Source organism: Streptopelia decaocto (genome assembly GCF_964273445.1).
Source record: "Streptopelia decaocto genome assembly, chromosome: 3".
In the NCBI taxonomy this organism is placed as follows: Eukaryota; Metazoa; Chordata; class Aves; order Columbiformes; family Columbidae; genus Streptopelia; species Streptopelia decaocto.
This window is the reverse complement of record NC_138656.1, coordinates 67,431,277-67,458,274: the sequence shown is the minus strand read 5'-3', so window position 1 is coordinate 67,458,274 and position 26,998 is coordinate 67,431,277. Positions and strand designations below refer to the sequence as shown.

General features: G+C 38.6%; 1 protein-coding gene across 3 annotated transcripts; it reads left to right on the top strand.

The window, feature by feature from the left end:
* On the top strand, positions 1-26,928 carry LOC309437381 (uncharacterized protein; the record flags this gene model as incomplete). 3 transcript variants are annotated; one of them, XR_014183542.1, is made up of 5 exons in its annotated part: positions 201-337; positions 2,999-3,072; positions 4,196-4,315; positions 13,739-13,842; positions 26,680-26,928. XR_014183542.1 is itself a non-coding variant. In XM_082047750.1 (3 exons), the coding sequence occupies 2 exons, from the start codon at positions 1-3 to the stop codon at positions 13,765-13,767; spliced, it is 366 nt and encodes a 121-aa protein (XP_081903876.1). In that variant the 3' UTR covers positions 13,768-13,842; positions 26,680-26,928. The 3 variants fall into 3 exon arrangements, 1 of the variants encoding a protein (XP_081903876.1); XR_014183543.1 differs by having other exon boundaries at positions 2,999-3,115; XM_082047750.1 differs by lacking the exons at positions 2,999-3,072; positions 4,196-4,315 and having other exon boundaries at positions 1-337.
* Positions 26,929-26,998: the final 70 nt, after the last annotated feature.

The following is a 26,998-nucleotide window of genomic DNA, read 5'->3' as shown; positions in this document are numbered from 1 at the left end:
ATGAGCGAGGAGGCCGGTGTCATGGGACTTCCGCCCGGGTCCAACATGTCTGCTTACTCGCGTTCCCCTCGCTTGTGTGGCGCGGGAAGGAGTGCTGTCGAGCTGTCGGCGCTCTACCCTTCTGCACTGCCTGGTGTCGATGGTGCGGGAGGCCCTCGGGGTGCGGTCAGGCGGGCGGGCAGGAGCCGATGCGGGGGCATCTCCGAACCAGCGGGCTCAGCGAGTGCCGTGGGCGGGGGGCGCGGCGCGGCGCGGTGGGGTCGCAGGAGGCAGCGGGCGAAGCGCCCGCTCCTTGCCTCGCCCCGGGCGCGCTTCTCCCCCGCCCCGCCGCCGAGAGGTGAGGGCGGCTCGGCCCGGCTGCCGCTCCGCCCCGTCTGGCAGCGGTAGGTGAGGGAGAGATGGGGCTTTGGGCTCTCTGCCCTGCCCCGAGTGAAACCGCCGCTTCTGGCAGCCTGTGGGGCTCTGATAACCCTCAGTGATTGTTAGAGCGTGAAGCGCCGTCATGTAGCGGCCATGAGCAACAAAGATGATTAAGGGAGTGGAGCATCTCCCTTATGAGGAAAGGCTGAGGGAGCTGGGTTTCTTTAGCCTGGAGGAGACTGAGGGGTGACGTCAATATATATATAAATATGTAAAGGGTGAGTGTCATGAGGATGGAGCCAGGCTCTTCTTGGTGACAACCAATGGTAACACAAGGGGCAGTGGATACAAACTGGAACACAGGAGGCTCAACTTAAATATGAGAGGAAACTTCTTCTCAGTGAGGGTGACAGAACACTGGAACAGGCTGCCCCGGGAGGTTGTGGAGTCTCCTTCTCTGGAGACATTCAAAACCCACCTGGACACCTTCCTGTGTAACCTCACCTGGGTGTTCCTGCTCCAGCAGGGAGATTGGACTAGATGATCTTTTGAGGTCCCTTTCAATCCCTAACATTCTATGTTTGGCTTGGCTGTGGGGTGGTGTGCTGGCGCCTCCAAACTGGTTCTCTGGTACGTACCTCAGTGTAGTTAACAAAGCATTCCTCTGCCCTGTGTCTGCATGTTAATGGCTGACAGTAGAGTAGTCCCGGATCTGAGCTGGTGCTGTAGGTGGAGTTTAGCAGTGTTTTGAGTACCTGAGTTTGGGTACCTGAAAAGAGGTTGTAGCATGGAGGGTGCTGGTCTTTTCTCCCAGGTAGCAAGTGATAGGATGTGATGAAATGGCCTCAAGTTCCACTGGGGTGGTTTAGATTGGGTATTGGGAAAAACTTCTTCACAGAAATGGTTGTGAAGCACTGGAACAGGCTGCCCAGGGAAGTGATTGAGTCAGCATCCCTGGAGATGTTTAAAAGACTTACAGATGAGGTTCTTAGGGACATGGTTTAGTGCTGGAGTTATGGGTGGACTCAATGATCTTGAGGGTCTCTTCTAACCAAGATGATTCTATGATTCTACATATGTAAGAGGGCTTGGTGTTAATCCTCACCAGCCTGCTGTGAAAATTTGCTGTAGATTAAATCTCGGATGTGTCTTCCCAAATCAAGAAAGAGCCATTTTTGAAAAGAAGGCCGTGCAAGAATACTACAGTATTTAATAATGCCTGACTTCAAGTAATGCTATGGATTCTGTATGCACCTGTGTCTCAGAATGAGTGAATGCTTTAAGGCATCACAGAGAGTGGTTAAAATATCCCTAGCAATGGCTTAGTGATTCTGACAGAGGCTCACAAAAACAGCTTGGGAAAGATTGTTTTATCTTTTTCCTATTGATTTTATTCCATTCTTGAAAGAGCATTAGAAGAAATAAATCACTTCCTTTAATATGGAAACAAGAGTCTTTTTGAGGCTTCTGCTTAGCTTTAGGTGAACTGTCAGTTTAAGTAATAATACCATATTGATGATTCTGTTTTTAAAATATAAAATATTGTTTTCTAATTCCTTAAGTAGCAAAGGGCTCTTTGTGTTCTTATGTGATTTCTTTAGGTGAAAAGATGGAAGCGAGGCAATTTGGTGGTTGTTGGTGGAGAGTTTGTTGGTGTCAGCTGTGTCTTGACAAATCGGCTATAATCCAGACACCTGAGTTTAAGTACTTGGGATGAAATGCAGCAATTGGTTCTCTTTTTTTAATATAGATCTTTGTGTCTTTCTCAATGGGTTTTTGTTTTTCAGAACTTCTTAGGGTCAACAGTATTAAAGACTTCTGTGGCTGATCAGTACTGCTGGCCATCGTGGGTAACAGCTGATCTGTAAAGGTCCTATGCCTTTATGAAGTCTATAAAACATGTGTGTATGTTCACTCCTGTGACACCTGAAAAGGGATAAGGTCTTCCAGATCTTATAGAATTTAGTGCCCTTGTGAAAAAGAAAGTCACAGGTTACTTGTACCACACAAGGAAGGAATTCAGCAGCTGAACCGTTGCAGGGTGCAACAGTTGGCTGGGCAGTCAGCTGGGTTATGCTGGTCAGCCTTCAGTTTCCTGGTGCCTGCAACTCAGGTGCAGCAAATGTTGCCTGTAACCCAGGTGGAGAGATAAGGGGAACCAGGGGCTGGGGGAGGAATTGTGGCAAAGGGGACAGAGGAAGAGTAGGGACCTCCAGAGCTCCTTGTAAGAAGACTTATCAAGAAAAGCATGGATTGTGTTTGATCTGTTAAATGTGTGGGTTGGCTCACTTGAGATATGATGAAGGGGCTTCATATGCTTGCAAGGCGCTTCTCTTTTTGCAGCATGTATGACCTGAACGATGCAACAGAATGGGCAACCTCAGATGAGGATCATTTTGGGAAGGACTGTAGCCTTTATGAGAGAATGCAGGAATTTTATTTACATGAAGCCTGTGACTTACAGGTTTGTGTTGTATAAGTTGTTGAGTGATTGACAGTCGTGACTGAAAACAAATTTTTAATCTGTGCCTGGCAGGAATGTGACAACTGCATCAATAAATAATCTCACTGTGGTTTATCACTGTTTTGTTAATTAAATGCATTACACTGAATTTGTGTATTTATTATTCTGTTTGAGGATACTATTGAATTTATGGCTCACTGACCAAGTCTTCAGATGGATGACTTGCTGCTCATGTTCCAAGAAACTTGGTAACTGCTCATGAAAGCATTTTATGGTGCTTTAGATGTCAAGGTTTGGGACTTTGATTCTTCTCTGTGTATTTAAAAATAATACCCGTCAAGTAAGATAGATTGCTATTTGGGTCATTGAGACAGTGAGTGAGGAGTGTATCTCTGTATATATGGCTGGATTGCATCGTGCTTATTTGGTTGGGTAACTTTCAGAATTGTCACTTTGACCTCAAAAGTCAGGCTGGTTAACTGTTACAGTTAGGATGATAGTTAAACAAGGGCTAATCACCGTCTTTACAGACTTCTGTGTGTGAGAGGGGCAGAATCAAAACCATTTAGGCTTCCTGCTCCTGCCTTCAGTTTTAGGAGGTTGTTTGGTTCTGAAGTGCTGGTAAAGGCCTCTCTGACCAATGGGTATTTCATGGAATGCTGCTATCAAGCTACTCTGATTCCAGAAACCACACTGTTTGATAGCAGAACTATTGTGTGGGTTTCAATAATATTTTTCCATTAAAATAAGTGAAATCGGGAATTCCAGTTCTGAAAGAGTTGTGAAATATGTCATTAATTACTGAAATACTAGAGTTGTGAAATCCTGATTCAGTAAAAGCTTTTCAGTTTTAAGATGTTAATTTTGTGGCTTATTCTGTAAATGAAATGTATTTAGGCCCCTCAGTGCATCTTTTAAATAAGATGTCTGTTACAAGTTAGTGATGTTTACAAGCTTTTGTCTGATGTGGTATTGTGGTAGTTTGAGTGCAGTGTGTAAATATGCAGCTAATACAACAAGCATAGAACATTGTGATCTGTAACAGATCCCCTGGATATTTGTGAATCATCTATTTAAAGAGAGATGGAGAAGTTGCCTAGAATATCCTTGTTGTATTGACATCTCTCATCTCTTTATTTCATCACTCCTTTCACCTTCATAGGTGTATTTTTTCTTTATTTGTAGTTTTGGGATTGTGATGTGTCTGTGGTGTTTTGGTTTTGTGGTGTTTTTTTGTTTGTTTTGTATTGTGGGTTTTGTTTTTTGTTGTTGTGGTGTTGTTTGTTTTGTTTTTTTAAATAATGGTGTCTCCCAAATGAGCTTCAGGGACCAGTGTTAACTTTCCCATTATTTCCCTGTTTATAATGACAGGATCAGCTAAAACTTCATCTCTTAACCTCTCAAGAGCCTGCTTGGCTTCTTTGGTAACAGAACTAGCCCCTGAGAACCCTGTGATCTGCAGCCAGTTGCTGTTAATGAGCTGACAGGCAGGTGAGTTGCAAGTGAAGTGACTTTATGTACATTTTCTTGACCCTGCGCTGCCTTCCAGGGTCTGCCAGCTGTGCACGGAAGTGGATCAGGGAGCTAATGCAGGTTAATTATCCTGTGTTGGTGGGGATACGTTTTGGGGGGGGTTAAATACTCTGCTGTGAGACTACGCTTAAAAAGGCAAAACAATAAAAAAGGTTAGTGATGGTAGTATTTCTGTGAAGGTTTAAAATGATCAAACTTAATTACAAAATCAAGATTTGATTTTTTTTTTTCTGAAGTTCCTACAAAAGCCTTAACTGATATGCTTACTGACTTGATTTGTTCTTGAACTACATTCATGATGACCCTTGGTTGCGTTACTGATTAAGTTTTAAAAAAAAAGTCATCAGTTTTATGCACTCCCTCCACTTTCTGTACATGACAGAACAGTCTAAGACTAACAGGGTGCCCAAGTATTTATTGTCTGACTCGCCTGCATGGGAAGGGATGTAGACAAAGCACTTGGTGCTTCTACACCATCATTCTCAATTGCAGCACTAAATTGAAGTGGAAGTAATCATCTAGAATTGGAGTATAATGTCAAGAAGACTGAAAGCACAGTCTAGTAATTTAACCTCCACATTGAAAAGCTGAGAATTCGTTTGCTTTTGTCTTTTAAGAAATTATGACCTGCCCCAAGAGAAATTTTTCATAGGAAAGGGATGCCTGTAATATCTATGTAACTGTAATCCAAGGGATAGGAATGAAAAATTGCATGCAATTGCATGGAAAGACTATTGGATTGAATGGTGATTGATGGGATGTTTTTCAAGAAACTCACATGTACAAGCCTAAATCTATTCTTGTGACTCAAAAGACTGAAAACAGAGTATGTTTATTAGAAGAGTTCTCAAATAAGGGCCCAAGTTGTTGGGTTAGTGCTGTGCCATTCTGGGTGTTTGTAGTGCTAACTCAGCAATTCCACTGGCAGGAAGAGCAACATGTTCTTTGGAAAGCTGTGCTAAGCTTTATGACAAGTGCAGAGCAAGAATGAAACTGTGGAATTATCTAATTTTTTTTAATTGCTTAGTATTATTTAAAATTTTATATTACTTTGGCATTTGGCATTGAGGAGGTACTAAAAATCTTAACTCTCTACCCTGTCTTCCATATATATTACCCTTCACCTAGCTAGAGTACTTCCTCTGCTTCTCTCTGTTCCTCTGAGTTGTTTTGTTGGGGGTTTTGAGTAGGTTTTTTTGTTTGGTGTTTTGGGTTTTTTTCTGTTGGTGGGGTTTTTGTTTGGTTTGGTTTTTCCTCCTGTGTAAAGATTAAGCTCATGCACACTGAAATCTAGTATTTTGGAATTTGTGAAAGTCTGTCCCTGTAGCCCTAAAAATATATTGGGTCATCTTAGTTGCATTTCTATCAGATTTGCAGTAGTTGTATCTCCTTGATTGTCTTGTGCAATGTTGTATCTCAGAGCACGGCCACAGGGAATGATTAGCACCAAAGACAAGATTAATCTTTTTAGCTTCAAACCCCAGTACTTTAAGCGTACATACCCCTGGTTTGAAAATTACTTGCTTTCATCTTAATGCTTGAGTTGTGAACCTGTCAATCAAATGAATGTGTTTGTGTTATTTTTCTGCATCAAAATGTGTCATATCCTAACTTACGGTACACCATGGCTACTGTCTAATTTATTAATGCATTATAGTTTGCTTTGCATCTGATAAGATCTGTCTTACCAATGCTCTGAATTTATTTTTGTCTTGCTTTTTATATTGGTGTTCCACTTCGAAAAGCTTTTATCTTCATCATTTTATGATCGTGCATCCATTTCCTTCCACTATAGTTTTCCTAGTTTGTTTCTCTGTGTTGGTTAGAGTGAAAGTTAGGAGCATCTCATAAATGATATGTAAGCTGTAAGTCAATCCAGCAAAACTGTTTTACTAACTTTATTATAGATACATTCCAAGAACCTGCTGTCATTCTTTCTGTCTCCTTTTTGCACAGATTATTTGAGTAATCAGTCTGTCACATCCTAGAGGGGAAAAAAAAAGTATTCCAAATACTGTGACAAATTTCATAAATATTTCTAGTTATTCTAAGACAGCAACAAAGTTTCAGTCTTTGGCTGTGTGTATTTTGCATTTGGCTGCTTCTGTCCTTAATTCTTACATTCATCTTGGCTTAATAGGAAAAAATATTTTAACTGTTATACTTTGTAATTCAGTGGAAGCCATTAGAAATAACTATAGCAAGTTTAAGATAAAGTAAAAAAAAATTTGTACTTACTGAAAAATAAGGTTTAGGGGAAGAAAAAGAATGTGTTTACAATACCTAATATAAGCTCTTCTAATTTTGGCAGAGTACAATTGTCATATATTCCTCTTTCCGTTCCATTCTTAACTTTTTCTCCTAAAGAATATTACTTGGGGCAGGAAGCTTAAGTTTTCTTTGCTGTGAAGTGCTGTCCTTTTTCATTCCTCTGTAAGTTTGGTTTTTTGGCTGGGGGAAGGGCATATAGGGGAATTGTTTTTTTTCTGAGAATTGAGTTTAGATCTATGCTGAAGAACTTCTATGTTTTAAAGACTTGGTGTTTATAGTAGTTTCTCAGTGGGTATCAAGATGCATAGTGCAGTTTACTTGAACTGAGCATCTGGACATATCTCCTTACAGCCCAAAGGTTTTATGGAGGTGTGGGGGTGGGAGGTCTTTGTGTTTTTTCACACCGGGGCTTTGTCTAAACTTGGGAACCTCAATTATCATTTAAACTTTAAAGTATTTGCAAAGGACTTTCGCATTCTAAAGGGGGAAGATTTTTTTTTTTCCTTCCTTCTCCTTCCCCCTCTCTTCCCCACCTCCCAGTTGCATTTTGGAGAAAACCTTCAGTCTGTTTTCTCATAGAAGGTCATAAGAACTGTGGCCACATCCATGTCCAGTTTTGGCAGCTGAACACACTGTTGTCCTTGCTAATGCAAGTCTTAACTGTTTTATTTTGCCTTTTTATTTGGACACAAAGAGATACTACTGAACTCCAGCTTTGTGTTTGTTTTTCATTATGACTTTCATAAAGTTATGCAATATGAGTTGGGATTCAGTAAGCAAGAACAATAAGGTTCTGTCTGGCAAGTACCAACATCCCTTTTTCAAAAAAGGATAGGAAATGTTGCTGTCCAAGATAAAAAGCAAAGTAAATTCAGTTTATGTTTCTAGGTAATAATATCCTGAGTTTGTTCATGAGTTTTTAATATTCTACTTAGTCTTAGGATATCTCACAGATACAGATGCATTCTAGTCTTGGACTCTTGGTTAGTCATATTCACCTTGTAAGGTATGGGAGGCATTTATCAGATGTTGCTGGGGGGTATCAGTATTGCTGGTATTCATTCTGGTTGCAGACAGTGTGACTGCAGCTTCTGTAGTCATCAGTGTTTGGAGTGCACTACAAGAAAACTTTTCATGGTGAGCAACCTTATACATTACCTTCAGTGAAAAATGTCAAATGACTCAAATGCACAAACTGTACTGTCTCAGAAAGCACAATTGTGTATGATCATGAAATGCTGGCGCTTCTTGTAAATCTAATGTGTGTGTCTAAAGACCTGTAAAAAGAGCATTCTCATTTTTGAATTTAAATATCTTAGTTAATGTCAATGTCAGAAGTGCACAAGCTTGCTTGTTCTGGTCCTTCAAGCTAATTTTCCGTCTCCTATTCTGTCACCTAACACTAAGGGGACAGAGTTTTTTAGGGGTCCTGGACAGAATGATGATGGCGCTAAGCTGTAGTTACAATTAAAGCTTAATTTTCTTAACGGGATATTATGATTAGTATAGCACAGAATTTATTATTAGAATCACACAGGGTTTCTACGAGAAGAATCAATGTAGTACAATTTATCAGTAGCATAATACAGCATTTATAATACAGCTTAAATTAAGGTTTATAATCAACTGGACCATTTGCAGGTCAGGTCAAGTCTTAATACGTGCTTTGCTGTATCAGTAGAACAATCATAATTCAGACTCAAAAATCATTTAAAAGAATGACCCGTCACCAACAGCACCTGCCTGGCCAGGTGCCTGGGACCTTCAAGGCTGCAAGGAAGGGAGTAATTGGCCTGGCGCCTGGGAACCTTGAGGCTGGTAGGGAGGGGAAGAAGAAATCTGTTTGGTTTGTCTACTTGGTTCACAGGACCTTCAAGGCCTGATAATGAGGGAAAGGGAATGAAAATGTGACCTGCTCAGTCACAGAGGATGACTGTTTGCCTTATGAAATGGTGTTAGTTTAGCTGATCACATTGTCAGGGGTCAGGAGCAGGGGGCACCGGTCACATATATGTGCTTCTTTCCTTTTCATGAACCTTTGAGAATGTGAGGGAGATGCTAAATAAAAGAACTTCTTAAGCAGTCTTTTTGTCTCTTTCTCACTGGTTTTATTGTGTTCTATTTTGGTAGTCTTTAGGGACCTTTATCTTGTATAGAAATTGGTAAGCATGATCCAGAGGAGATCGACAAGATGTTAGCAGTTGTTCATCAGGCTCAAGGAAAACAGGATGTAATGGATTCCACACTTTAGAGATATTTGACATACTGTTTTAACAATTAAAGCTGGTATTTGTCAAGACTCTGAGCATGTGGGGTTTTTTTTGTTTATGGGTGGGAGGTTTTTTGTTTTTCTTTTCTGTACCACCGTCATAAACAGTCAAAATCCTTCTTTGTTTGGGTGCTGTTGGGAAACAGTCATTCCAGTTTTTTTTCTTGAGCATGGAAAACTATTCTGTTATGAAACTGTACATCTGTCGGTTGCTACAGGGGCCTGCTTAATGGGATTGGACTGATCTGATAATGAAACATGGTAGCAAACATCCTGTGTACTGCATGTCATAGGCTGGGCCACTGCATCTGTGTTACATAAAGCATTATCATTTCTAGATGGGACCATGTTCCCAAATATGCTTTTATGATCCCAGTACTCACCAAATTAATAGTTTTCTTTATGTTCATGTTTATAGTGGGGTAGACAATTGAAGAAATAAACTGTCTGCTAAAATGAGGAACTCTAGTTTGAAAATTAGATCTCTTAATTCACCTTCTTTTAGTATGGGATAATTTACTTTTTGGATGTGTGTGGCTTCCTGAATCTGGCACTTAGACGTAATCTTTTTAGATGCCTTAAGGTGGCTGAAATATGGTATGGCTGGAGTGGCTTATGCTTGTTGAGCAGTTACTCAGTTACATCTGATGTGCAATTGTATTATGAGAACGCGTTTCTTAAGCAGAGGTTTAAATCTTGTATTGTAAAAGAAAGTTGGGAAACTTAAATTGCCTAACATGTTCTTGTGCAACTTGAGGCTTTTCTGAGAGAACTCCTGGTGGTGAAAGCCAAGTAGCGAGGTACCTCACTGAGACCTTTTCAGGGGTTTTGGGTACTTTCTTGAAGAGTTGACTTAAAAGTAATGCAGGAGGCTGTCAATGTGAGTAGCATGAACGTACATAATCTCTGCGTTTCCAAGTGAAGTACTGTCTCTTTTCATCTGTTCGGGATGGATTGTTGGCTAACTTTCTTTTCCATGTTGCTTCCTTTTTCTAAGAGAGACAGCTCATGTAATAGAGGAACTCCTTTTAGTAAATACCACTGTATAATTAAGTTCTTCCCTGTTCCCAGGGATTGAATTTCCTCCTCCTGCATTTTTCCATAGTGTTGCATTACAGATTTAAAATAAGCAAGTAGGGTGTTGCTCTCTCAATCTAGGGAGTTTCCTAAGTGTACTGTCTTCCTGTATATGAGAGCTTTTTGCTTGTTTGGCTTAGGTTTTTCTGCTGCTCATGACATTTTGGTGAAGTGCTGTAACAGTCTTGAGAGCCAATGTATTATGATGATACATGACTCTTGCTAAACCAGTATCCTGATATTTTTTTTTTTTTTTTCCACTATCATCTCTTTGTAGAGACTGCATGTCATATAATAATATACCAAATGAGGCTTGCAGAGGGAGGTAATTTTCTTTATTAGACTGGCTTGTAATGGGACAGGGCACCACACAAGCTTTTAGTCACACAGTGACCTCAAAGGCCTTATGTACCCAGATGCACATGAGGTCTTTTTACCAGCTATATTAGTTAGCCTAATAAAAGGTATTACCTCTCCATAGAAACATTGCCTGACTTTGCAGCCTTCATGATCTAAGGATGCAACAACATGGCAACCACTACCAAGGCTGACTGACATGGTCTTCTGTGTACTATTTCCAGTTACCCCCCTCTCTTGTTTGCCACATGCACCTTTCAGGTCTAGGGTTTTTATATTCAAGATATGATGAAGTCCTCTTTGATCATTGTGCTCTTTTCTTTAAGTATATTTTGAAACAAAATTTAATTTGTCTAAACTGAAATGGAAATTTTCACTTTGCAGTGCCTCTGGCATCTTTCAACATTGCTTTAGTGCATGGTTTTTAATAAATGAGACCCAGGTTTATAACTCTGGAAAGCTAAAGGTCATCCATTGTTCATGTATGAGCATGTGTAATTTATCACTGTCATGTTTATTTGCTTTAAAACTTGTCTTCATGAGCAACACAATGCTTCATGGGATGACATTTACTGTTGCTTTTCAGTTACTAAGTGAAGGATACTAGAAACTTGTTTCTGATGCCTGTTTTACACAGGATGTATTTCCTGCTTGAGACAATAACTAAACTCAAAAGCAGTTTAACTAATAAGGTGTTAGAATGTGTCACTAATGATGTCTTCACTTGCCCTGTTTTATCTCTGTAGATCTTCTCAGTTTTCTTGTAAAAAGATTTTACTTTAAACTAGGTTATTATTGTAATAATTAGAAGACTTGGGAAGTGTTTTTTGCTAATAGATGCACACAGTTTATGAAAATGTATACATGATGGGGCACTATGGCTATGTTTTCTGTTCTGAAAAAAAAAGGCAGTTTTCCCAATAACTAATTAGATTGAAGTAAAAAAAAAAAAATCAGATTACATACTGGAAAGCCATTAGCCATTACGTTGCCACCACAAAACTTTTTATTGCTAATGGAACAGATGTACTACAGGGATTGTTACCAATACATAAAGTATCATGGCAAATACCCATGGCAAAGGGGCTTTCCTGGCTCCATCCTCTTGATCATTGTAGTTGCCTAGACAGGTATGTTATATTGGTACTATTTCTATATGCACACTCCTTTATGAGAAAAGGAAAGACATTAAATATTCCACTGAAGTACCTCAGACTAACCAGGTATAAGTAAGGAATTCTGAAGAGCAGTAATATAAACCACCACTAGATATTCTTATTTATTTGAAACAAAATGTCTTAGAAGTCTGTACTGATGGCAATTACAGGTAGACACTAGTATACTTCTCAGTGTCAGAGGTACATAAGAAAGCTTAACAACAACAAAAAAAATCACACCATTTCAAACTATCTACAGTTATGTTTTAGCATCACTCAGTAGCTATGGTTACTCACTGCCTCAGAGCTGTTGATGTCTCATTTGCTTCTGTTTAATATCAATAACTTCCTTCCAAAGGAAGAGGTGTTTTTTCCCCTCTGAAAATTCAAGGGAAACATTTCAGTAGATCTTGAGAAGTTCAACATTGATAGAAAAAAGCAAGGAGAAACTGGGATTTTGAGAGTAACCCTAAACTCCTCAAAACAATCATTGCATTCTTCCTTCCTCATGAAGTATTCTAAATGTGAGATGTGCTTTTGTCCCGTTCTGCATAGTACCAGTGCAGTTTTGGGGTAGTCTTAATGTTTTGGGACAGGTTAAATTTAAAACAAACAAAAAGCTTAACTAGATCTGTTCTGATGCATATTTTTCAGGATCAAATATCTGATTGAAAAAAGCATATTCTTCAAGTCATTCTGAAATTATGCTTTATATGCAAGTAATTCTTACTATCTACATATGGTCATTCTAAATTGCTGTTCTTAAAAGTGTTTATTCTTAAGCATGCAAGTTAATATCATGCAGTGTTGAAGTGGCATTTGTTCAGTCTTTAGACAAAGAACCTCAAAGTGTTAGAAAAATATCTTAGTAGCCACACCATAATGTTAGCACAGTAATCTCAATATGTGGAAATTGAGGAGTTAGCTTTTTTTATTAGACTCATTTGGAAAATATTCACTTCCTGAAATGTATACTACATTAAGTATTGCTGTGCTGCTTAATGTTTTATCTGAAATATTGAGAAAGAATGTTGTGTAATTTTAGTTTAATCTTTTATTTACTAGTTGTATGGGATAGTAATTTAGCAAGCAAGGATCGAATGTACTTAAAACAGCTTTTTTATATATTCTTGGGATTGTTATCTGGGATCAACCAGTTCCCTACTGAATTTTGAAGTGCCAGATCTGTGTTCCAAATCAGTTTCAACAGCTTTATTTTTTGAAAACTCATGGTACAATTAAAGTATTGATTGAAATGGAGTTTGGAGCTTTCAGAGATTGGAGGTTTTTGTGGGACTGTATAAAAAGACAGGGTGTTTCAAAAAGATGGACCCAATGTGCTACAATTACACAAAACTTTACAAATGGTTTAATGTTATCAAGTTTTAGTAACCTTTTTGTAAAATGCCCTGTGTTCCTTCCACCTGCTGTATGGACAACATCAAGATGATCATTGATAGTTCATGGTTTCAGAGAAACAGTGATTTCAAATTGGGTCCATCTTTTTGAAACACCCCATAGTGTGCCTTGCTGAAAGAACAGAAAAATAACCTGGTGGTCTCGCTGCTCTAAAGGACCATGTTCCTTTTCATGACAGACACTAAGCCGTTGCTGCTTAAGCTGTTTGGATAAAGAGGTTGATAGTTTGCCTACAAAGATTACCCTACAAACACTAAACATCTAAGAGGACAAAAATTATTGAGTTAAATGTAGTAATTGTGATCATAATGTTGTGGAAAGTTTACTTTTCTCTTGAAAAGGAACTTTGATAAATTCAGTGTATCGAATTTCTGAATTTGAAAATAGCGTTAGGAAGCCTATTCTTCATCCTTGTTGATCAACAGATCTGCATTACCAATGACTGAAGTTCAAAGCCCTCATAAACTGTGTAATACCTACACTTAGAGTGAGCAGACTGCTGGGGAACCAGCTGCTTGTCCCTTTGGCAGTGCTGCAGCAAGGGCATCTTAGAGGTTAATCAGTATTGTCATTAGGTATCCTCATTTCCCTGTTAGTGCCTGTAGCAGTCTTCTCCTTACATTCTTTGAATAACCTAAACTTAACTCGGATAATTCCTTGTGTAATAAATTCAATAGGACCATATGGTTTTGAATGTTACTTTTATTTTACACTGAATAAAGATTTATTTATTTCAATAAAATAGCAGCTTGGTATAGGGCAAAGGTGTGGGGGGTTTTACCTGCAAGCAGTCACTGAGTTGCCTTTTTTTTTTTTTTTTTTTCCTTTCAGAGTTTGACAGGAAGCAGAAACAAAGTTGAAGCTGGAGTTGGTGGCTTTTATCAATGAAGGGTTGGAGCAGACACAACTTGGACATCAAAAAGGATGGCTGAAGTGTAAGAGCAGTGCATATAATTTTAAGTGGAAAACAGTATCAGAATTCTTAAATCTATCTAAGAAAGGAAAAAGACTGATCTTGGGATTGAGCAATGTTAGTCTTTCTGTAACAATAAGGGGACAGCTTTGCTGTAAGCAAGTCAAACTAATATCCGTCCTCCTTGTTTCCTGTCCACCTTCAGCTGTGCCTGAAGTTCTAATTCATGGCAGTTGGTTCAGCATATTCTAGCTTGTCATAACTGGTTTGTGTTAGCTGTTTTTGAAATAAAAAAGGGTAATATAGTAGGAGAAAGAAAGAGTATGTGGGGCAGGAGCTCATGTTGGGAAGGGTTAGTAGACATTCCATGTGTTTGAATGTAGGAAAAGAGGGATGAGGTTGCTTGAAAAAGTGTCCTACCCCCTTTCCCTGTCTGGCCCCTTCTACTCATGAGGTAAGGAAAAGGAATGGAGCTTCTAAAAGCTCCACTAAGACACAAGGCGGGGTGGGAGCAGTCCCTTATGTTGATGGGATCAAGGGTGAGAAAAGGGAACATTTTTCTGTCTCTGTGGGGACTTCATCCTTCCAGACCTCTGATTCTCAGGGTATTATTCCTTTTCACTTGGCAGGTTATGAGTTGAAAAGTGAGCCTTGGGGTTTTGTTTGGGTTTTCTGGTTGTGTTGGAAGTGGACTTAAAGCAGAAGAAAGTGGTGAGGGGAAAGTGTTCAGTGAATGTAAGTTATTCTGGTTCAACACTTGCTCCAAATGAATCATGAGACACACATGTATTTTAGTTCTTGGTGTTGAATATGAATGGAGTTCTGCCATGTACAAAAGTAAAGGTTTCAGAATGGCAGCTTGGGTTCAGTGTTTGTCTGAGGTGGGAACCCTGTTTTTGTTTCAGCTCCCTTTCTGATGAGTGTACAAATGGCAATTCTTAGTGCAACTCCTCTGCATTGAGAACAAATGTTCTAGTTGTGTCTTCAAAAGGGAGTTTAAGCAGTATTCAGCATATAGGTATACTAGAATGAACACACCTTGTGAACTCTGAAACTTAGATCTAAGATGCTAAGGAAATATATCTTCTGGAATAAAACAAAGACATGAAGTCATTGGTTGCTGCTTTGAGTCAACTGCAGGTCTTTCAGACAGTTCAGTAATACCTGAGACTTGTCAGGTAAAATCTAACAAACTTGAACCATGTGTCTTTTGGTTTAAAAGTGCCGTTCTAGAATATGCTTAATATGCTTAATATTATAGAATATGCTGGTTTATTCCTTGATATGTTTTTGCTGATGTCAGGTTACTGCACAGGCTCAAGTGCAGAGTGATAAATTACTTAAGCTTTTTAATATGGATTAAGTCTATTGTGTTTCCCTCCATGTTTTCTGATGGGTTGGAGTTAAAGAGCTGTTAAGCAAAGGTGTCCCGTTTGGATTCCATGCTTTAACTACTTTGCTACAAAGTCAATAGGAATACCTCTGCGTTGTGACACCAAGAAAACAGAATAAAAATTTAAGCAAATGTAGTGATTGCCATCTGTATACTCCTATAATTGGAGCTGGTTACCCTAACAGTATGAGTGAGCACTTCAGCAAGGCTGATATTTGAGAAGCTTGCTGCCAGTCCTGAAGAATTTGGAGCATAACTAACTGATTCCACATCTCTGCTGCAGGGTATGAGAGACTACCACCATTTTATAAAATGAAAATTACATTAAGATATGCACAAGGCTGTGGTGTCATTTACATTGAGCTTTTTGCCCTGTTCCATGCTACTGCCAGTAGACCTTGTCTATTGTGCAGCATTTTGAAGTGTTTCTATTGCTTAAAAGATTTACCACTCCCAAGTCTCCTTAGGCTTCTCCCCAGTTGCATTAAATGATGTGTTCTAAGAAATAATCCAGTCCTGGTTGCTGTCTTCAGTTTAAAGTTATGGAGTAAATTGCTTGTTTGAACATGCACTATGCATGCACACAGAGGCACCTGTATTGCCTGTGGCTTAAACATGCTGAAGATTAACATTGAGTTGAAATTACATGGTTTCGTTGTAACAAAGGATTTTACTTACAGAAAATACTTAGCTTTACTGAAGACCTTCTCCCTTTTTCACTGCTTTGCTCATACAGCTTGAGAATGTGCATCTGCACAGCAGTACTAATAAAGAGATTAAAACAGAACTTACTCCATAGAAGGATACTACAACTGAGGTGCAAGACAAGTTGGTCATTTAAGAAAAAATAGTCATGGTCTGTGTCCAAACCAAAATTTGCTTCACCAATTTGCATTTCAGTTCCTGTCTGGCATGATTAGTAACTTTGTTAACAAGGAAAACTATTTAACTGAGTATATGTTATCCTAAGGTTTGTGTAAAATGAACAAAACTAAACTGTTAGATAAAACTTGTGATTATTTTATGCAGTAAAGCGTGTGGCTGATTTAAGTCACCTTCATTTTTTTAGTAGGTCTGAACTTTCGCTATCCTTAGCTTTTATTGGAACACTTCTAAATAATGCTATTTGCTGTTGTACAGCATATGGTGTGTTAATGCTTTCTTTTTATTTTTAGTATGCCAGAACTATGTGTTCCTCCCTACAGCATGAGCTGGCTTTCCTTCTTCACATTCCTTGCGGTCCATGTGCCTATAAATGTTTTTAGAGTACATCAAATGATGATGCTAAGGTGCTGATGTGTTAAGTCATTAACAATAAAAATCACACATAAAATTTTGTGGCTTATTTGGCCTGAGCATGTTCCATTAGAACCCCCAAAATCATGCAGCCTCTGTTTTTTAACTAAGATCTTATTTGGAAGCTTTTAATCTAAAATCAGCACTTGTCACATTTGTTGAGAGCATCTTTGGGAGTAAATCTGAAATTTTCTCCTGTAGAATGCACGGTGTTTTGTGAAGGGCAGGCAGTATAAAATAAGTTCTTTCTGATTTGGGGAGAATCTGAGTGCTTTTTCCAAGTCACTGTGAAATGAAGGAGCCCAAAAGAGAGGTGAATGCATCCTTGTTAGACACAATTCAGCTAGTAAGTGATATTTTCTGAGAGGCAGGTGATTTTTTTTTTTTAATTGGATAATTCTCATCCAAAATTATTATTTTGTGGCATAAAACACTGTATATTTGCAAAGTGGCAGAGGTTGCCACCTGTTCTTGCTTTACCTAAGTTATTATTGATGTAAAAATATCAACAAACTTACAGTTGTCTGTAGTTCACAAGTTGCATTTTTCACAGTGGATTCCTCAGGGTTATTGAACATACTTTAGGAATAATGGTTGCTCTGGCAGAGCCTCAAACGTAAACTGTTGTTAATCAAGAGTCCTGGATCTTGTGATCTGACAGTGAAAAAAGGGAAAACAGGTGGTAGGGCTAGATATAATGGTTCTTTCCTTTTTTACCAGTGTGCTGACAGCTTTCCCTAGGAAGCTTTCTCTTTAGAAAAGAGATAAAACAGGATATGGAATGGGCTAGGCATACACAGTGCCTGTTAGCCTCTGACTCCTGCCATCTGCTATATAAATTCTTGTGTTTAAGACTTGATCCTGTACAACAAACAATTTTATTCTTTGTTTAAAAAAAAATCTTTTGGTGTCAGTGTATGGCATGCTTCATTCAGTAACACTGTAGTTAAATCAGTGTTGTCTGTCAACGCCTATGTGTAACTTGGAAAAAATCTTGAGTAAACAGGTAATTCATAGCCATATCTCTGTATTTTTAACCAGTTCCAGATCAGTATCTAAATAGTAGAGTAGCATACACCCACAGTTTTGTAGGTAGTAATACTTTTTTATTTAATATCAGCATTTTCTAACACAGCTCATTTTTTCCCCAGGGTAGAAAAGGTTTTGAGGTAAGAATTCTGTGCTGTGTTTGAATTGTTACAGACAGTTTTGTATTAGTAAATGGGCATACTGTTCTCATCAACAGCTGCTCAGGGATGAGCAGAAACTATCATAGGACTGGTGCAAATGTGTCTTCCATCAAGAAAGAAGAAATAAGCAGAACTGATGCTGCTTCATCTGGATCAGCAAGGCAGATGTTAACTTGGAACCTTTTGAGCATTGTATCCAGGTTTGCATCTTCTTTGGGAGAATGCTTGGACAGTAAGGTGCATATATCTGTGCCTAACATGCCACTTCTGGCATGTCAGTATCCAAAATACGGTGGATTAACCAATTCTTTTCTTTTTTTTTTTTTGTAAAAGCATGTATTAATTTTATCAATGATGCAGCCTTATCTTCAAACCCTTGTGCCAGGGAATAAGTATAGCACTGTCTATCTTGTGTGTTATCTCAAATGGGTATTTAAAGGGTTTGGCTCTGATTAAAATCCCACTGATTCTGTATTTTAGGCAGCAGTGTGACTCAAAATGCCTTTGTAGGATGTTTTTAACCTCTCCAGCTGTCTTGTCAGTGAGGATGAGTCAGAAGCTGGAGTCCTACAACCAACACTCACTAAATCTGGAAGGCTGAGATGTTAGGGTAGCTGATTTGGCAGCATGGTACAGGATGTGGACTGGTGCATTGCTGAGGTGACAGCAGCCTTTCTGGAGTGCTGCCACATCTCAAAGAGAGGAAAGTCTCCTGGTCCCTTATTTTACTCTACACTGACAGTGGAAACAGTATTTTCCAGGAGAACTGAGCTGACTGTGGGCTGACAGGAGAAGCAGTGTTTGTGGGAACTTCTCAGGTTGGTGGTATGGTGAACGCTTTGTTCACTTCTTCTGGAGAAACAGAAAGTTTGGTGTTTGGTGGAAGGTGCTGAACTTGCAGCACGTGCATGATACAGCAGATGACTGGTCTGCAGTCTCCTAAGCCTGAGAGAAAGTAGGTGGCTGGGTCAGTCAGAAAGGACTCCAGTAAGACTGGGGCATCCCTACTGTTTAGTAGAGATCCATATGGAGTGCATGCAAACTGAGTTCACATGTTCAGTCCTGATGTATCCACACCTGTGTCACCCAACACTAAGGGGACAGAGAGGTTCTTTTGAGGATCCTGGGCAGAATGATGATGGCACTAAGCTGTAGTAACAAGTTTTTTTTTAGTTAATGGGATATTATGACTAGTATAGCACATAATTTACTATTAGAATCACACCAGATTTCTACAAGAATCAGTGTAGTACAATTTATGAGTAACACAATTTAACTTATGGTTTATAATCACCTGGACCCTCTGCAGGTCAGGTCAAGTCCTAATATATGGTTTGTTGTATCAGCAGATCATAAGCTAGACTCAAATCATATAAAAGAATACAGGTTGCTCCCTCAATCGCCAGAAGCAGCAGATGACAGTGGATATCTCTGACCATCAAGGCGTCATGGGTCTCAATGTCCAGCAGCAGTTTGGGCCAAGGTTTCCTACTTAGGACTTGTCGTAATAGCTGCTTGATTTTACAGCCAGTGAGTGCCCTGTACGCTGTTACGCTTCCGTTCTGTGATGGGGGAGTTGCCTGGCCGGGTGCCAGGGACCTTTAAGGCCGTAAGGAAGGGAGTAATCGGCCTGGTGCCTGGGAACCTTGAGGCTGGTAGGGAGGGGAAGAAGAAATCTGTTTGGTTTGTCTACTTGGTTCACAGGACCTTCAGGGCCTGATAATGAGAGAAAGGGAACAAATATGTGACCTGCTCAGTCACAGAGGATGGCTGTTTGCCTTATGAAATGGTGTTCATTATGCTGACCACATTGCTGGGGGCACTGGTCACACAGCTGATGCAGGTTTTGGTAGTGCTCTCCTATGGATGTTAGGCAGAGACTTCACAGAAAGTCATCCTGTGCAAACCATGGTTAGAGCCTGTATAGATTTGTTTCCTTCCCTGCCTTTGAATGTTGGAAAGAAGAGCTCTGTGCTTCATGGTCACCTGGCAACTGCATACACAATACAAGAGTGTTTTTTCTCTTTTCAAGTTACATCATCTTGATTTAGCCATAGTTACAAACTGCTATTGTCAGGTCATAGATGTTGGGTTTTGTAGTGTTGTTTTTTGGTTGTTTTTTTGTTTTTTTTTTTTTTTCTTTTTCCAGTGAAATTTCACAGGCCTAACAGCAAGTTCTTGTAAATTTTAAATATGGATAGACTTGTAATTTTAGGTCTACAGACAAAGAGAAACATTGTTTCTCTGTATTTTGTTGATGGTTACCGTGGTTGCATGTTTGAGTACCTTTGTGTTTTGGTTTTGCTTTTTAGTATAGTGTTAAAACTATTACACTAATAATGTCTTTATTTTACTTCCACAATATCTCCTACAGGCTTCAACAGAAACGAATACATCTAACAAGAATTAGTCCTAGCTTTCTAATGCCATTTTAATTGTCCTTTTAAAAATACAGCTTTTTACAGTGATAATTATAAATCTTTCAGCTGTTATTGAAGGTTATTATTTTTTAAGCCAGCTGGATTTGGAGTTCTCTGCTGAATAGTTGTGAAAAGAAACTAGTCTATATAAAAAAGTTCCTAAGCCTGAGATTTGCTTAATCACGGTCAGAATAAAGCAAACTACAATAAAAATTACCAAGTACACTAACTACAAAGGACTATCTTGACAAACCAAGGTTTTGAAAAGTTAGGGAAATTGACAAGCTAAAGGGCAGAAAAAGCTTTAAAGTGCAAAGGTTTGCTGAGGACGCAGTTTATGGAATTGGATGAATCTCTTAAAAATTAATATTTCTTCTGGTCTCAGAACAGGTGCAACTTCCCTGGAAATTGTAGGGGAGGTATGTAAGAAAGTGAGAGTAAGTAAAATACCAGTGGTATTTTAAAACTGGGCAAGGGTATGCTATAGAAAGCATCCCTGATATTTCCTGTAGCTTTAGGTGTTTTCTAAAACTAGTGCAAGAGTTCCTGTGTGTTTGGATTTAATTCCTACATTTGTTTTCACTGTTGGAAAAACTTGAAAATTTACCTAAAAGTACATTTTTTTCCATGGCTGGAATTATGCATTGTGTTATCACACACAGTTTACCCTCAAGCTTACGTTCTTTTTCCGGAATACATGCATCCAATACAGATTGGGTACTCAAACTTTGGAATAGAAGCTGTGAAAATCAAGAATATATAGTAAGAAAAAATACTGTATTCTTCTGCCTGCTGTTTATTTACATGAAGAGATTTCTTATAACCAAAGGCTTTACTGTTTCTAGTACTTTCTTTTTCTTGTTGGTACAGACTTTGTTTTGGCACTTGTCTGTCTTGATCAGGAAAATACCAGGCACTTGGAACATGGTTTAGCTTGTGCTTCATCCTGTGATTTATATTTGAAAACAGGATTGTCTTGCTTTTATCGTACTTCACCACTCTTTATAAATCCTTCACTGGGAGGAGAGAATCTCAAGGTATAATGTGCTTAGGCTTCCTAGCTCTTCCCTTCCACTCCTAGGCCATTCTTTCAGTTGGGATGATGAATCTTCTTTTCCATCTGCATTACCTGTACTGGATTATAGAACTGATACAGATTAAAAACTCTCCCCTAGGTGTTTAAGGAATTGGTTTTGGTGATTTTTTTTTTTTTTTTTTTAAATCCAGTTTGCCTTGATCTAATATTTATTGCAGCATAGTACAGGAAGTAGCACAGCAGGGAGGGAACAGAAGGGATTGAGTAACATGGCATTGTAACAAGATCGGAAGGGGAAAATTTTAATCAAACTACAGCCTTTTATGTTCTGAGGTTGCTTGCAGTGTTCTTTCTGTTTTTGAAGGAGCAGCACCTAGCTGAAGAGAACTAGACAACAATTACATCTATGCAGCTTCTTTAGTAATATAGCTGGTAAATGTGTAAGTGGAATGTCCTAGTGGTCCTCGGTGTGTGTCACTGGCTTGGTAAAAGAATTTAGTACAGATTCTGGTTCATAGTACTTGTCACTAACAAAGAGCACCGTAGCCTGAGAGTTGTTCCTCAGCACTCGGGGACAGACCTTAATTACGAGTGGGGAAATGAAATAAATATTAATTCGTTATTTGTAATGTCACTAAAGGAGATAACTGCAGGATATGATTGTAGCTTGTATCTAGAGGAGGACGTGATACATAGCTGAGACTACATTAAAGTTTCAGGATAAGGCACCAAATGTGCAGTCCACAGACAGAATCTGCCAGAACTGTGAAGTCCAGATGCTCTGTCTGTATTTAGTTCTTACATCTGCAAATATACAGAAGACTACCAGTTGCAGCTTTGTCTTTTTTTTAACATAAGCATTCAACATAATGGCAAATTTGTGTGGGGAAGAATACGCAGCCTAGGAAAACATATTGATGCAAATTCAAAAATAGCTTGATCACATTTTACTAACTAAACAAAGGCGATGACAGCTGCAATTGCAGTTGCAGCATAGATAGCATTTCAGTCACCAGCTGTCCACTGAACTGTGCTGTGTGGCTGTTATAGCTGTAGTTGTAACCAAACTGGGAAGGAAATAGCAGAATCCTGCAGCAAGTCACTACTTTCTCTAGTATCTCTCACAATACAAGAAAACTAGTAGTTTGAGTCACTTTTTTGGACATGAAGTCTTTTTTTTTTTTTTTGTTTCCTTTATAAACACTTAGAGGAATCTGAACAAGCAATAAACAGTGGATTAGACACTGACACAGAAGATTGCAGTTCCACCTGTTCAGATCCAGGTAAATTAGATTGAGATTAACCAGTTTGGTTTGTTCTGTTTTCAGTGTGAGGGTTTTCCAGTTTAAACAGGCTGAAGAGAGTTGCTAAATGGCTGTTAGCACATGGGGAGACATGACAGACTCCACCACCACAGAGCACGTGGCTTTTGTCCATTCAAATAATATCTCTGAATGGCTTTAAGAAGCAGACTAAGCTTATTTATTCGTGAAAATAAACTTAATTTTAAAACTTCATAAGAGCACTGTTAATTTTACATGCCAAATACATAGTTAAAAGTTGTTCACTGGTACTTTGTGAAGAACTACTGTGGTTTGTGCTTTTGTTAAGAGTAAGCCAATGTAGTGGATGTTCCTTGAAGAAAGTTTTCCCATGTTCTGGAACTGGGCTGACAGAACAGTTATTTTATGGAGGTTTTAACATTTGGAAAGTGAAATAGTGTGACATGGAGGCCTTTGAATAACTAAATCATTGATGCAATGTATGCTTCCTAAATTAGCTTCAGGTTAGATTAATCTTACTTGAAGAAACAACATCTTGAGAAAATTGTGCTAAGCTTGTTGTATCTACTTTTCATTTTGGAATAAAACAGTGGTAAGTTTGGATGATGATATGAGCACATATGCTCAGGTTGGTTTTTTTTTACCATAGAAACTGTTTTTCCACAACTACCAACACATGGCCAGAGCAAACTGCTCTAGAACTTCAGTAGTTTTCTGCAAGGCATACTGCCCATGAAGGCTGTCCTTTTTTCCCCCAAACTTACCATCCTTCCAGAAGTTTCAATTAAAATATTAACTTTGCAGAAAGTCCTGAAGATAATCTGGCCTGATATTGGAACTTAGCGTTTTAAGAAATGTTTACACTCAGGGTTTCTTTCTCTCCTTTTTAAAGGTGGGGGTTTTTTTAATGTCTTCAAGCATCTTAACAGTTGATTTTTTTTTTTTTAAAGAAACTGACTGCATTTGAGTGCTATCTTAGCTTGTTTAAGCTAAGCTTGTTTAAGACTTGCTTAGCTTTTTCAAGTTTGTTACTTTTACTCACAGTGTAAGAAATTAGTTTAAGATACATTGATCATTTTCATGTAGTATAGAAGATCTTGTCTAACTGGGGAAGTATTCCTTGTAAAGAAGCAAATACAAAATGGATACCACTGCCGTGCCATTTCCGTAGCAAGCTATCTTGAAGGGTTAGTAGTAAATATGAATGTAGATCTGAATTTTCCTTTTGAGTAAAAAAAAAAATAAAAAAGAAAAAAAAAATAAGGCAGCCATTGATCATGAATGGAAATGCATCTCAGTTATCATAGCTTAATTTGAAATATACTGTAGGGAACAGCTATCATAATTTTAAAACTTACTGACAGTCTTCAATGTATCATTGTCTATTAGATATCCGGTGTGCTGACTGTGCCATCTGCTTTTCCTGAAGGGCATGTGGAGAAGGAAAATGAATCATTTTTAGCCATCTGAAAAACTAAACTGTACTTGAATCAGATGCACAAGCATAGCATAAAACTAGCTGGAAGGATATTGGCTTTGAAAGAACAATCTCTTCAGAACCTCTCTGAAATTTCGTTTACCTCACCTACTCTAGCCATTTTCATTATGAAGAAATCTCAAAGACTATCCCAGGCTCAAGGAGGTTTAACTTAAAGCTGGGCCTCTTAGGACCACTTTTAATTCAAGGACATCCTAATATGTGCAGAGTTGGGACTCTTAGGAACACTCTCAGGTATTTAAATGGTGCAATGCCTTTTTCAGAGGTGGGAGGCTTGCATCAAATTTGGCTGATAAGTGCTGTGCACACTGTTTGATACTACGGACATTCCAGGGTGGTTTACTTGTGGACTTCTGTGCTTGTTCCAAGGGCAACATATGTGCGAGCTCAGTGACTGATTCATCTTTTGCTTTCACATGGATCAATATAAACAAATCAATAAAGATAACTGGATCTTTAACACAAATTATAGCCTGCATAAGAGTTACAGGATGCCTGTGTCATTCTTTACTACCTTATCATTGCCAGAACCTTGAAATGTCATGCATTTCAACCTGGACAAATAGTCGTCACAGAAAGAGGAGACTATTGCCTTGAAGTCTGTCACCCTACCTTTGGCTCACTTGGCATTTTGAGTTCCTTGTGTTGCATCATGCTGTTTGTCTAAAGAAAAATCTATAGACTGGTATCCCTTGGGGAGTTGGCTCAGGCTTTACTCAGGGTCTGATGTAACAAGAATTCACATAGATTGCACTTCAGACTTACAAAAGCCACAGCAACAGCCTGTAAGGAAATGTTGACCCTTGCTGTATATTCCACTATAGTGGAAGAAAATAGGAAGTGAGAGAAGATAGGTGAAGTTCATGTCAGAGAAGTATTGTCACAGGAGGGCTGTTTTGTGACCTCTGTGTAAGTATGCTGTAGAACAAAGAATCCTCATCCCAAATTATTTTTTCAGAAGCCGCATTCAAACTGGGCAATCGGTTGCCAAAGCTCATGAGAGTACAGGACTGCTGTGGGGCTTGCCTGCTGCAGGGGGAGGAACAGCATGAGCTGGGGCTCAAGGGGGTAGTTAAGGGATATGAGAAGAAATCTGTTCTTTCTGAATTTCCCCACATTTCACTATATCCTGAAAGTTTTCAAGTGTTACGTTTTTCTGGTGATAAGAGGGTAAGAACTGTATTGTGAAAAATTTAAATAGCTTGATCTGTCTCAGAACTGATAATTACCAGATTTCTGCAAGCTGAGTGGAAGAAAATTTTACCGTAGAGTGGAAAAAGATGATTGATAGCACCGTTCATGAAGATACTACGAAGTAAAATAGCCCTGGGTTAAAGACTGGCAAGTTCTACAATTGCTGACTTGTAAAATAATGTAACAGGAAGCTTAATGAACATAGGCAAGCTATTACCTTCTGTTCAGACCTCATAAGATAGTAAAAAAAACTAATTGAAGGGTTGTGTTGTATATTGCTAAAACTTTATGCTAAGTATTAAATTATAACTTCCAGTTCTTAAGCCTTAAGAAGAAAAATTTTTTCCTAAACTGAGGTTTAGTAAGAAAGGTTGAAAGAATTCCCTTGACTGCAAGACATTGGAAATAAAGCTATACAATGGTCTTTCTCACCAAGATTAAATATAATCTACTAGCAAAATGAAAAAAATTGTGTGGTTCTACTTCTGTCTGAGCAAAAGATATCAATGTAGCATTTTATCTTTAGAAATAATTCAGCATTTACAAGCACATTTTGAAATATTGTCCAACAATTTTGCAGATTAACTCCTTTTTTCAAATGTATGTTGTAAACAACAAATATAAGGTGAAGAGAAACATTGTGTCCAGATTAAATCACAACGATATTATTTTTGCTTTTCTAGCATTTGTAGCTAGATAAATGGAACCTGGTAGGAGCTTGCTGCATTGCATGTCAGGATGCAGAATTACTTGGACAATTACTGTAAACTCGTGCTTGAATTTAAAAGGTGTTCTCGTAAGTTTTACCATACCAAATACAGACCCTGGGACTCTGAGCCATAAATATTATTAGTAACTGTGACTCCTCTCAGGAATGATCTAGTCAGTGTCAGTCCTCAAGTTTGTTACAGGCTGCTGTAGTCTGCTAATGCTATAAGAGAAGCTGTGTGATACCTTGAAATTGAAATATTTAAATTCGTTTTCCTGCATGCTACCAGGCTAAAGGTTCTCAGTTTTTTTCATGTGCCATTGTGCTTTAGTCTCACTGTGAACTGAAGCAGATCAAGCTGACCTTGATTCCTTGAGACTGTTTTGTGAACTCTCAAAAAAATAAAACATCAGTAACACTGTCAATTCCTGAGGATTTGTTGTGAAAATACTAGTTTTAGTTCCACATAATAATTTATTGAAAATTATTTACTATTAAGTTTGTAATTAAGTTTAGCAAAACACTTGGTAGTGTATGGAAAGAAATGTTGCTGAATTTTACCATTTGTTAGGCTATTTTCCTAGAGATGTCTTTTTTATTTCAATGGACTTTTCTTATTCCAGAGTCTCTGTAGCCAATAGGTCTGAAGTTTAAAAACAACTTGCCTTGGAAAGAGGTCTCCTTAGAGACTGCCTAACCTTTTTCCTGCTGGATTAGCTTGGAAGTTGCTGTTGTGCATATGTGTATGTTCATTTTCTTAGGTCGTGTATATAATGATTTACCATGGTATGAGTGCTCGTATTTTCTAGCTGACAAGCTATTTCTTAACCTTTCTCCTAGATCTTTCTGAAAACATAGGCTTGGGTAGCCTTCCAAAAGGCATGTTCTCTGCACCTGTAAGTTGCTTTCCAGACCTTGCCAACCTGTTCTGCAGCCTTCCCTGGATCCCAGTCGCAGGTGAGAGCAGACTGCTGAGAGAGAACTGGCAGCAGAAGTGACTGTTTCAACTAGCTTTGGGAAACCTGAACGATTTTGTACTTAGTTTCATTAAAAATGTCATCAAACTGAGGAATTTTAAAACACTGAAGTCAGATTTTTTTTTTTTTTTTTTATTACAACCAAGCAAAACTTAAGGATGGTAGATGAGGTGTCTCTAGCT